Below are 13,091 nucleotides of genomic sequence, written 5' to 3' on the forward strand. Positions count from 1 at the left end.
TTGTTGGTTTTTAACTTCCACACAGTTTGGGGCTATTGTCTCCATGAAAAATTACCTCAGGAAGTTTCTTGTCTCCCAACATCTGAAGGCAAACACTGTCTGTGTGATAGCTGGGCTAGCTTATGATGCTGAGGTTTTGTTGTAGGCAGACATAATGTGAGTCTGTGGCACCCGAGAGATATAAGTAGAGAGTGTTGATGTCAAATGTATATTTATATTCAAAATGTAACTAGCACTACTGGCCCTGAGGCTGATTCATCTGCACTGGAAATCACTGAAAGCTTCATTCTTTTGACTGTGAGAGAAGGAAGTGCTCTCCATGAGTTTTATTATGCAATTGTAACAGAAACTCAGGATGGACCATTAGACCTGAATTATTATTATGATTGAATTTGATCACTCACTTGAGCCAGTTGGAGATAATGATGCACAATTTTATGCAATTTTCCCAAACATGACAACACAATGTCACAACATTAACCTATTCATATGTTTTTGTCTTTCATTTGAATCCTGATCTCTTTTTTCCCTCCATGGTCTGTTATTAATATGACTCTGGTACAACTTTTTATTTAGTGTCCTTTATACATAATATTAATTTAGCAAATATTGAATCCCCCAGATTTACAATAACTGTATTTCATTTAAGATTTCTGTATGCAATCATTTTCATTTGTTGGATAGATTATAGATAGTAAATGATAGATGGATAGATGGAGCGATGATAGATAGATAGATAAATACATACATAGATGGATCGATAGATCGATGGATAGATACATAGATGGATCGATGATAGATAGATAGATAAATAGATAGATAGATAGATAGATAGATGGATTGACAGATGGATTGACAGATGGATCGATTATAGATAGATAGATAGATGGACTGATGATAGATAGATAGATAGATGGATAGATAGATAGATAGATAGATAGACCGATGATAGATAGATAGATAAATAGATAGATAGATAGATAGATAGATAGATAGATAGATAGATGGATTGACAGATGGATTGATTATAGACAGATAGATAGATGGACTGATGATAGATAGATAGATAGATAGATAGATAGATAGACAGATAGATAGATAGATAGATAGATAGATAGATAGATAGACAGATGGATAGATGGATCGATGATAGATAGATAGATGAATAGATAGATAAATACAGAGATAGATAGATAGATAGATAGATTTATTAGATAGATTCAAAACCCCAGAAACTGGATTTTAAACTTTACATTTTTTACTTTATTTTTTGGTTTCCAGAATATTCAGCTCTGTGATAAACATGTTGATACTGCTGCTGATCGACACTTCCCTCTCGTGTAGGATGGTGGCACCAGAGTTCAGCAGTAACGTGCATGTGCTGGGTCTGTGCAATGTGCGTGTCTCCTTGTGGCCGCCGCAGCAGCAGCAGCAGCGGCAGCGGCAGCATGAGAGGAGAGAGAGGAGGTCGAACCCCGTCACGTGTTGAATAAATTAGATTTGGAGAAGGGGGGACGTCCAGCTCCGCTCGGCCTCCTCACACTGTTTGGTTTCAGTCAGCAGCTCGCTACGGTGCGTTTCCAAGCAGACAGACCAAACTGTGCGATGCCGATGAGCCGATAGCTGGAAGAAGAGGACGAGGACAGGGAAAAGTTTTACAAGTTTGAGCTTTTACTTCTAATCGCTTCGCCTGGAGAGAGAACTTAATAGGAAGGAAACTAATTGGGTCCCACCGGAGTAATCTCCACAGACACTGGCGAAGGATACCAGCTTCTTTTTTTCAAAAACCTTGACATGGATGTAACTTCCACTTTGGGCTTCACAGGGGAATACTGAGGAGAGCCTGGATTGTCCTCTGCAACACAGATGAATGTGAGTATCTTTCACAGCAGGACGCACATCACCTCACTCCACAAGGAACCAATGGACATGTCCATCACTGCAGTGTATCCACAATCCCCTCCTTCCATTTCTTTACTCTTTACAACTCACTCTGATCCAGTGTCTGCAGCAGATATGTTGCAATGGCTGTACAACTCAGACCAGTGGTTGTAAAACTCAGATCTTTCATGCACATGCAGATTCATTGAATGGTGCAACTTTGCAAATGACTTATCTAGCCATTTTATAAACATTCTACAGAGTTCATTTAAAGAAGCAAGTGGACCCACAGCTGCCAGTTTCTACATGATTCAATGCCTCAGGTCAATGTTAGTACACATCTGTTGCCTTTAATGAAGTACATGCAAAACTCCCCATAAGGATTTCACCGGTTTATGCAGTTAAATATTCTTTAAAGACAGACTCGTGTTTTTCTAAATAGCATTACGCACAAGCACTTTCCGCTTTACGCACGGACTTTGCGCAGCGGCCAAATGTTTTAACCGCATGTGTCATGTCGCACTTTTTTAAGCTCCTCTGAGACATTCCTCTCAAATTGGTCCACCTCTGGAAGTTATTGTATTGGTGGTGCCGCTGCTGCTGCGCCTTTCTGTCTGTCTGCCTCATCACACTTGAACGCATACCCGAACGATCACCCGCACGTCGCGCACTTAACGATGCCGCTCACTGGCCGTGAATAGGTGTTCCTTTCCCTCAATTAATTAATTAATTAAGTCGCCCCTGGGTTCCGTCACCGCGCACTTTTGGTTGGGAATGTGATGGTTGCCATGGTGCAGCTGCGTAATTACGCCGCCTCTCTCTGACTTTTTAGACACAACACAGGGCGCAGGCTCCTCCTTTCTTTTCTCTCTCCACCACCAGTCATCAGTTTGTGGAGAACTGCTTTTGTGCAACTTCTAGTTAGAAGATATTCATTTACATTGTTGCTATAGACTGGTTATTACAGCAACATGAGGCAAATGGAGAAGATCATCCATATCTTAAGATGTCAAAAGTGTTTGTGCCCCCATCCATCCAGTTATCCATCCTCAAATCCCTCATATCCATTCATCCATCTCTATACTTGCTTCATTTAAGGGCAATTTTAACAATGGTTGTGATAGTTATTGCCACCGCATCTCGGCGTTCAAGGATTATTGACACGCATTCTTTTTCCAGTCTCTGGGTTGAGTTAAGATGTGAAATTCACAGAGAAGAAAACAAACAAAAACACACAGCACTGATGGATAAAAACTTCAATTTGGGCCACCCCAGCTTTTATGAGAATCCAAGGATTATGTCATAAACCCTTGGCGCAGTGCATGAAGTAATCATTTCACTGGTCTTGTCTTTGTAGCCTGCATATGCTGTTGATGAAGCTCGTGTTCCCGACTCCTAAAAAGGAAGAAGAAACACAAGATATGTTTCTCCCAGGACAGCCACACTAGCACCAGCCCAAGAAAAAAGTTTTCTTGTTGCCTTACATTTCTGGAATTGTCTTGGCTGTAGTCGCTGCAGTTTTACTCAGACGACTGTCAGTTTTACATTGTGTTTTATTTTTCATGACAAACTGTCTTAAAATCTTTTTAAAATCCTTCCCCATCCTCTTCAGAAAAATGCATGCAACTTTTAGTACAATAGTATTTGGTGAACTTTGACCTCAGTATTAGTAATGTTGTCCAAACACTCCTTACACCCCTGCTACTGTAACTCAGTGCACATATGTTTTTCATGATGCAACCACTTGTACTGCAAATGCAATATCAGATGGTGTCATCTTCAAAGACTTAAGGTGTATATTTTTTTTATCTGGAACATCTTATTCAAACAGCTGGACTAACCCATGCTGTTCTTGTTGTGGGAAAGAGATCATCCCTCTTGTCACAGATACTCAACAGCCCCGAGCTCGCTGTGAAAAAGTAGCCAGTGTGTTTTCCCAATATCGTGTTTGTTATGGCCGGGGATCGCGTGCGTATCTGAGGTCTGTGATGGCTTTTCCTGGCCCTCGCACATGCCCTGGGACCACAGTTTCAAAGACTAATGCAGAGCACAGAAACGTGGCACTAGTGAGAGGCAATAGTCTGGCAAACATTCAGAGCCTTTTCGTTTGCTTTGTGCTAAGCCTGTCATCCTCATGTCCAGTCGATCTGCAGTTTTGTCTGTGGTTTCCATTATGGCTCCGCGGAGCCTCAGGCAGCCTGGCATGTTTTTGAAACCGCAGAAGTTTTCTTTGAGTTAACTGGAATCATGACGTGGAATTAGAAGCTGGTTTTGTGTCGTCTGTCGCTGTAGTCGTCCCTCTTGGTCTGTTTGGGGTGACAATGTGTTGGTTGTGTTAATTAAAGCTGATGTACAATATTTTGGGTCAGGGTTGTGATGATTTAACTTAGCGCCACATAACATCTGTATTGACTTTCTCAAACATTGTGTTATTGTTGTTTAAGATATTAGCTTAAGATAAGTATTTCACAGATATTTAATATGCTGCCATTTCCCTAGATATGACATGACTCTGCCAGAGGTATGTATAGCAAATCAACAATAAGTTAATTGTGATGTTAAACAGTTTCTTTTACTTTGTATTGTTGAAAAACTATATTTGCATTTCAGTAGAGGTTTTGTTATGTGGGTTTTGGCTCACGGATGGAGGCAGCAGTGTTTGTTCAGATGTATTGTCTATTGTTTTTTTTTTCCAAACCAAAGGCCAGCTCATTTTCATAATGTAAAAGAGACAAATATTACTTCCACTGGAAAAAAAAAGCAAACATATTTTCAGCGATTATGAAAAGTGGTTACGGCACATTTTGCCAAACATGATGGAGACCACAGCGGGGAGGTAGAAATGTGCCCGCGATGTTCCCAGCTCTCACTGCTGCCATGGATTTTAATGCTGATTCCAGTCATGCTAGCAAAGTGCCCAGAATGATATCCATTGTATTCAAACAGAGGTTTCATTCTGCATGTAAATCCTACAAACCTTGGATTTGGTCGGTTGACTTGGTTCAGAGGATTCAAAAGAAACTGGGTCAAGCCACAGTTGCTGCTAACAATGAGGCGCACTTGAGGTATTATACACGTGTGTTCTGCTGTGAGAGGAGGGAACCTCAAGGATGCATTTGAAGTTTGAAGAAAAGATATCGGACTGTCCTTGGTGAAAGTACACGGGGGTTAATCCTCCAGCACTTACATCATCTTAACAAAACTCTCCTCCAGTGTTTAACTACCAGTGGGAGGGACTCACCATGATCTAGGACAATGATGCAAGGAAAACATCTGAATCCAAGCCACAATGGAATTGGCTTACTAAATACAACAGCTTTCAGCCATCAGCGGCTATTCTGAACTGTTTTCTTCCCCCACATTGCTTTCCCTGAAGCCCCATATGCACGAATAGGTTGTTGCCTTTTATATCCTAACTACTTACTGGCCTCTAACTTGCAGACATGAAACTCTCAGTGATAGATCCCAGAGTGTAGTCGCAGTGTTTGTTATATATTTAGCGAGCGTCTTAGCTTTTAAAGTGCAGAAACTTCTCTTTAAGCTTCCAGCTGAATCTTTTTTAAAACCATATGTCCCTCTCAACCTGATATTGTGCAATTAGCCTCGCCGAGTGTGTCTGCTACATCCATTAGTTCTCTGCGGCTCTGCAGAGGTCCTCCGCTGTAGCTCAACCAGAGAATGCATTATTTCAGTTGTGGCATTTGGACTCAGGTTCTGGCCTTGAAAGTGATTCTTGGTGCTTTGGAGTCAGCTTCGTGAAAGTGCAACCCCGGTGTTGCAGAAAGTTTTAGATCTTAGATGTTTTCAGGCTGTCAATGATGTGCTTATGTTTTAGCGAACAGCAGCACTCGCAACACAACATATGGAATGCAGGGGTGACTTTGTAGTGCCTGGCTTTATGGGCCTGTCGTTTGCGATTATTAGGGCCTCTGTGGAAGTAATAAGACTCGGGCAGGAATTCAGCAAATTGATCCAGTTGGTTTTTTTCCTAACTGTTGAAGAATGAACTAGGACTGAAGATATGTTAACAGCACTTAATTCAAAACTAGTAATGCTCCAGAGAATTTCTCACACCAAACTAAATTCAATGCAATTTATGACATTAGAGTCAGGATCTTTGGTGTTGCGCAGACTGAAATTAGCTCTGGAGTCTTGTGTGCTGATGGCCAACGTCCAGCAGACCTCAATTACAATGCGGCAGAGCCAGAAAGGGGGAGAGAGGTAGACTGCGTGGAGCCCTTCAACTCTGCCGCACAGCTCTGTCACTCAAACACACTGTCACCACCGCGGCAGAGACGGATCGCCACACTGCGTTCATCGGCACATGGGAGGCATTTAGAGCACACGCACACATGCTTCCACACGGATACACAGATGTTTTGTGGATGTGAACATTGTTGTGCAGGTATCAGTTCAACCACTGGGGGAGCCTTGCAGAGCTCTCATTAACAAAACCTTATAATAGTACAGTGTGCTTCTGTATTTACTCTAAATTAAAGTTAATTACAAGTCACAGTAGCAATGAATCACATTAAAACACAGGACGGAACCACAGACAATTGGAAGCCTTCACTGAATGAAAACGACACAATCATTTGATGTGTGCCAGACACTTGGCGGTTTTGGATTATTCTGCAGATGGTGACAGTATTGTTGAACAAGTTCCACATTGCTCCGTTCTGTCTCTCCCTCTGCAGTGGTGTTGTTCCGTTGCCAGAGGATTCCTATTGTTTGTGCAAGGAATTCTAACACCCTTGCTCCTATTAAATATCAATATTTGGATATTTTTCCTCTTGATTTAACACTCACAACTCTTAATTCTCACCAGTACTGGCAGATAGACATGTTTTCTTGGGAGATGGTTAAATATTTTAAATAGTTCCTGGAGAAGTGTTTGACTGCTCATTCCATTAGAGCAAAATGTGATAGCAACACATAAATATTAAATCCAGGACTCCACCTCCCAGACTTTCATCAGAGGGTACTGCTACAGTGAGCACACCAGGTAGGATGACAAAAGTGATTCCTGCACCTTTATAATTGGAATCGAATCTCATCAGTCAAAGGCTCCCTGTCTGGGGCAGAATGCTGCAGCCTGCGGTTTTGATGTTTCTTTAGCAAAGGAGAGCTTTCTGGTATGTAGCAGGAACAAGGTGTTGACTTATTAGGTGAAGTAAGAAGTGAAGGAAAAAAGTTATATGCTGGGCCTATTGTATGTTCTGCGGTTGGGAAGAGAGCCCATATAACATATGGGAAAGTATTTAAGGCATATACTTATTTTCTTAAACTAACTTACTCGGTACACAGAAATAATACACCTTTTCACATTTTCTGTTGTTGTCAGGTTTTGACATTGCTCAGCTTTTCCTCTTCTGTGTGTTTCCAGGTTTGAAAAGGCGGAGGCAAAATGAAGACAGCTGCCAAGGGTTTTGGGAAGTCTATTATGGACCCTTCGCATCGTGAGGGTTGGTGGAATACGTGGATAGTGCTCATGGTGTATGTGGCCTTGGAGCTTGTAACGGTCCATTCATCCGTCGTCCTCGGGACCCTTGAGCTACAGCTAGATGAGGAGCAACCAGCAGGCACAATTGTCGGTGACATCAGCGCTGGCCTTCCTCCTGGCATCACAGCGTCCCTGTTCTTCATCTCCGACCACGAGGGAACAGGGGTGGGCAGTGATTTGGACATAGATGAGAGCACCGGCATTATTAAAACTGCCAAAGTCCTTGACAGGGAACTGAGGGACAGATACAACTTTATTGCTGTCACCATGACAGGTGTGACTGTGGAGGTGACCATCAAGGTGAATGACATAAATGACCACGCTCCAACTTTCTCAAGAAAACAGATGATGTTTAAAATCCCTGAGCAGACAACCATTGGGACGAGGTTTTCTCTTGAGCCTGCTGTAGATGCTGATAAAGGCCAGTTGACGACGCAGGGTTACCTTATTAAAGACGGAAATGTTGGCCAGGCCTTCACCTTGGAGACCAGGAGGGGCAGCAATGAGGTTCTCTATCTGGACTTGGTGGTCAACGCCATTCTAGACCGAAAGAAAAGATCCACCTACACTCTATCCTTGGAGGCATTTGATGGCGGTTCACCTAAAAGGACCGATCAGATGACGTTAGATATTACTGTACAAGACATTAACGACAACGCTCCTGTTTTTAACCAGAGCCGCTACCTTGCTATAATATCTGAGAACCTCCAACCAGGAAGCAACATCCTGCAGGTGTTCGCCACAGACGCTGATGAAGGGGACAATGGGATGGTGCTGTACGAAATCAACAGGAGACAAAGTGACCCAGACCGCTATTTTGTCATTGACTCTCGAACTGGTGTCATCACGCTCAACAAGCCGCTGGACTTTGAGATGCGGCGAGTCCACGAGCTGGTGGTCCAGGCACAAGACAACGCCACCCATCCAGAGGTAACAAACACCTTCGTCACCATCCACGTCAGAGACTACAATGACAACCAGCCCACTATGACCATCATCTTTCTCAGCGAGGACGGATCTCCCAGAATCTCAGAAGGAGCACAACCGGGCCAGTACGTCGCCAGGATCTCTGTCACTGACCCAGACTATGGAGAGTATGCCAACGTCAATGTGTCGCTGGAGGGAGGAGATGGAAAGTTTGCTCTGACCACGAAGGATAGTATCATCTATCTGATTTGCGTGGACAAAATTCTGGACAGAGAGGAAAGGGACACCTATGAGCTAAGGGTGATGGCGACAGACTCGGGCACGCCTCCTCTCAGGGCTGAGTCCTCCTTCATCATCCAGGTGACTGACGTCAATGATAACCCTCCTCTGTTTGACCAGCCGGTGTACAGACAAGTCATCCCAGAGGTGGTGTTTCCAGGGAGCTTTGTGTTACAGGTGACGGCCAGAGACAAAGACCAGGGGCCCAATGGGGACATTAACTACAGCATCCTGCAAGGCCAAGGTGCTTATTCCAACTGGTTCAGTATAGATCCAATTACAGGGATTATCACCACTCTCTCCCACCTGGATTATGAAAAGAACCCCAATCCCAGTATAACTGTCGTAGCCAGAGATGGAGGGAAGCCGCCCCTGTCCTCCACTGCTGTGGTCAACATTGTGCTTCAGGATATAAATGACAATGAGCCTGTTTTTGAGAGAAACTTCTACAATGTCTCCATCAAGGAAAACACACTTCCAGGGACCTGCATTCTCGAGGTAAGACCTTTTCTTTCAGATGTATTTAATTTCACAGTTTGCAAATTGGTTGATTTTGTAAACATACTCCCACACTTAAACACTAAACTCATGCAAGAGTTTGAACTCAGTTCAGGGGCAATTGTGAAGAGCATAATAAATGGAAATTTATTAGATAAATAGCAGAGGAATTTGTCAGACTTTGCCGATTCCTTTCATTCCTCTATGACAAGTAATTTAAAAGGTAAAGTTATTTAAATTGGACGGCTTTAGTGAAGATTTACCTGTGTTTTTAGGCCAAGATGATCTCCTTGTTGGCTGTCCTGCCTTTCACCTCTCAAAAGGTTTCCAGGGTAACAGAGGCAGTGCAAAGTCCTCTGTCAGCTGAGGCACAAAGGGCTTTTTCACATATTCGACGGCAGAGACAAATTCGGGGCTTTATCCAAAGAAATAGATGTCACTTCACTCTCAAAAGGCACCTTAATTAGACTAGTTGAGCGTGAGAAAAAATGGCCACAGACGACAGGATGAATTAAAGTTCAGGCAAATTACAGCACCCGCGGTGACTGCAGGCCTTTTTCATTAAAACGTATTGTTTTGTCAAGTCGTTTTTTTGGCCCTCATATTAAGAAGACATCAGTTAAGTCATTAAGTAATTTCTTTTCAGCTCACTTCAGATTAATTTGTATACATCACAACATACAAATCAGAAAGCTTTTTCATTCTTCCCACAAATACAGAGGTCAACAAATTGTATTCCACAAGCGTCTGCAGTAGTATTGCATCAATGGATCAAGGAGTGCTTTTCAGACAGAGGGCCCGGCAGACAGGATCTTGGCCCAGGGTTTGGCCTTGGGAGAGGGAGGGGTGGAGGGAGACGTAGGTTTACACCACGACTCTTGGCTTGAATGCAGAAAAAGAAGCTACGAGGGCTTCTTATGGGAGGTCCCCTAATTATAAATCACAGGGACCACAAGGATAAGGGGAAAAAAGGGGGGAATGCACTGAAGCTGATTATGGAATTTGGAAAGTGAACCAGAGAAGAATTAAAAAATGTATGTTTTGGAAAACTGCAAAGCTGCGACGATCACTCTTTCCAATGTGGGCTGAAGTTCATGTTCTGTGAAAATATCTGTAAGCCCTCATTTTGTTTTCCTTCAAACCGGAGATGGTCAGACTTTTGTTTTTCCCTTCTGTGTCCCGTCCAAAAGCTTTACTACCTGCTTTCAAGCAACTCCTGAGTATGTCATGCTTGATCAGTGGCCTCGCGGGGCCCAAGGATGAAGTAGTTGTTCTACTCTGCAGCTACTCCGTCCTCTCCTGGGTCTGCCTGGATGCTGCAGACGTGTGTTTGGCGGGTCATGTGAGAACAGACTGCTCTTACTCAGGGTGCCAGCGCTACATCCAAACATCTCAGCAAGACATCACATGTCTGCCTTTTTTTCCTCTCTAGATGAAATTCCCAATCCCCCACCATATCAATTGGTGTCCAAAAAAAACCGGTACAATATGTGCACTGTGATCATTAATTTGAAGTGGCTTGATTTTTATATTTCTTTCTCCTCTGCAGGACACCAGCACAGCGGGTCGTGATTATTCTAATGTAGTCTGGCTACTCAGCGCTGCGCCTGCGATATTTTGTCACTTTCCGCTCTACATCATTTGGTTTATGGGTGACATTATATTTAGATGTGTGGGGGGAAAAGATAACTAAAAATAAGGACTTAAGCATATTAACACCAATCAGTCTTGTAATCCAATATGTATGATCTACTGCAAAGAAAATAGGTCATCCTTGAGAGGGGAAATCAAATACGACATGAAAAACAACATTTGAAGAACCACAAGCTCCATTGTGGAATGTGTTTCATGAGCCATTAGTAATTCTAGTCACCATTATTAGTTTTCAAACTGTGTCCAACTTTACAAGTTGTCTGGATTGTGCAGCAGTCAAATATATTTCTCGCACCATTTTATTTCTCCATTTCACTGTGGGTTGCTAGCATGCGTTCATGCTGGAGGTTCTGTTTCATTGTATTCTGCTGGTGGGTGAAATGTGTGAGGTTTTCACAGATCAAAAAGATCAAAAAACAAAAACCAACAATTACTTCAAGCTCATTTAATTCGGTCATTAGGCTTAGAGGCTTTTGATTTGTGACACTGGAGGATGAAGAGTAATATTACATGTCATTAGGGATAATGAGGCCCATCAGCCAGCCATATTTCCAAATTCTGTAAAACAAAGCCTGGCTTTCTTTGCTTTGAGAGTTATCCATCATTTCATCTCCTATGTGTTGTTCTACTCATGAATTAATATTTCTTTCCAGTTGGTTATGTCAGAATCCCACTTTGGGGAATAATTCGCACCTCGTATCGCTGTGGTTTTCGCTTGATTTGGAGTGCGTCTCGGCTAAGAATTGTCCCTCTGTCTGTTTTGGGGGGTCGTTCTGGCTCCAGTAGAAAGGTGAGAGGGGGTCTCCAGGCAGCTGAGGGGGAAATGAGCCCTGACAAGCGCTGGCATGAGTGGCGGAGGTGACATTAGCAGGGGGGCTTCCTTGTCTGTCTGTTGGTCTTTCCCTCCAAATTCTTATCTGATTTCCCTTCATTTCTCATTAAGCAGCTGTGAGGATAGGCCAGACCTAATTTTTAAACCTACCTCCCCCACCTCCCCCACCTTCTTGTTCTTGACAAAATGGACTGCTTGTCATCGCTGCAGCAACTTGAGACCAACACTGATTGCTAGGAGTGAAGGAGCTATTTTAAGCCGTAACTCAGATTTTTGCATTTATCTGTTTCTTTGCCACCCAGAGTTGTTTCCTCTCTCATATATGATGAGAAGATTCGGAGTCTGATGCACTCACAACTAAGGGAACATCTCCAGAATCTTCAGGTGAACATAGGCATCTGGATAGGGCTTCTGCCATCGGCCCTTATTGCAAAAAGCCCTTAAATCTTTTCTTCTTTCTTGGGTGTCTTCTGGGTGTCTTTTTTTTTTTTGCACTTCTCCATTTTCCTCCTGTATTCTCCCTCAGACATTCTCAGGAGTTACTATTTTGTGGCTTGAAGGAAAAACTCCTGAGAACAACTCAAACATTTGCGTTCTTACATACAGCCTCTCTGGATCATTTCAGGAGATTATCCTGGTGATATTGTGTCTGATTCTTATTCTTCTTGTGAGCAACAATGCTACCAGCTTATCTTTAGTTTAGATAATTACAGATGCAGTCTTTTCAAGCAGTGTAACATATGGCACATATACAACTGCAACACATTCATTATTTCACTGAACTCTTTAAAGGCAGCCTAGTTGAAAGCGGTACCTCAGTGAAGTAGTACTCCGAATCCCTTCCCCCCCCCGACATAAAAGCAACCAGTCTACAGGGAAAAAAAGAATACTCATAATTGCCTGTGAGAGAACGTATGAACGATTGAAAGATGTTTGTCTTTCACAGCTGAGTTTCCACAGTCTTTTTGTAGTGTAGTGACCACCTACTGGTAACCGCCAGGCAGGTGCTAATAATGCTGATTCCATTACTGTGGCATCCTTGAGCCTGATGTGTTACCAGATGAGAAAAATGTGGCTGTACCGAAGGGGGATTTTGGGAAAGCCTGCATTTTTTAAATATATCCTGCGTTTCTGCAATCTGTGCCTCTTATTATTTTATGTTTGCAGGAACACCTAGTTTTTTAGATTCCCTGTAGAACAGACTCATTCCTTTGTATTTAAAAAAGTAAGTTACCCTCTCACAGTAAGTTGGTGAAGTTGAGGGTATATGGCACTTGGGATTTGAAGCAGAAGTTAGTTTGTTGTCTTCTGGATTATTTAAACAAAAAGCCACTCTTGAAGAAATTTAATATTTATGTTTTGCAGCTCTCTGCTCCTCCACAAAAGGAGTTTTAGCTGCTACTCTTAAATTTCAACCTCATGTTACCAGATGTTCCCAGTGTGGTGCATAAAAATAGCAAATTTTGACTTTCACCCACAAAACAACCGTGTAAAATTCTGTGGTTTTTCTGACCAAAG

The 13,091-nt window shown here is 42.7% G+C and overlaps 1 protein-coding gene across 1 annotated transcript in view; it reads left to right on the forward strand.

The window, feature by feature from the left end:
• Positions 1 to 1,514: 1,514 nt before the first annotated feature.
• The window catches only part of LOC109630029 (protocadherin-16-like), a 78,765-nt gene continuing 67,188 nt past the window's right edge, over positions 1,515 to 13,091 (forward strand). The window contains exons 1-2 of the mRNA XM_069534485.1: positions 1,515 to 1,872; positions 7,268 to 9,088. Coding sequence (XP_069390586.1) covers positions 7,289 to 9,088 — 1,800 coding nt within the window. The 5' untranslated portion in view covers positions 1,515 to 1,872; positions 7,268 to 7,288. The remainder of the gene's footprint in view (positions 1,873 to 7,267; positions 9,089 to 13,091) is intronic.

The sequence above is a fragment of the Paralichthys olivaceus genome, chromosome 11, assembly GCF_024713975.1.
Source record: "Paralichthys olivaceus isolate ysfri-2021 chromosome 11, ASM2471397v2, whole genome shotgun sequence".
Lineage (NCBI taxonomy): Eukaryota > Metazoa > Chordata > Actinopteri > Pleuronectiformes > Paralichthyidae > Paralichthys > Paralichthys olivaceus.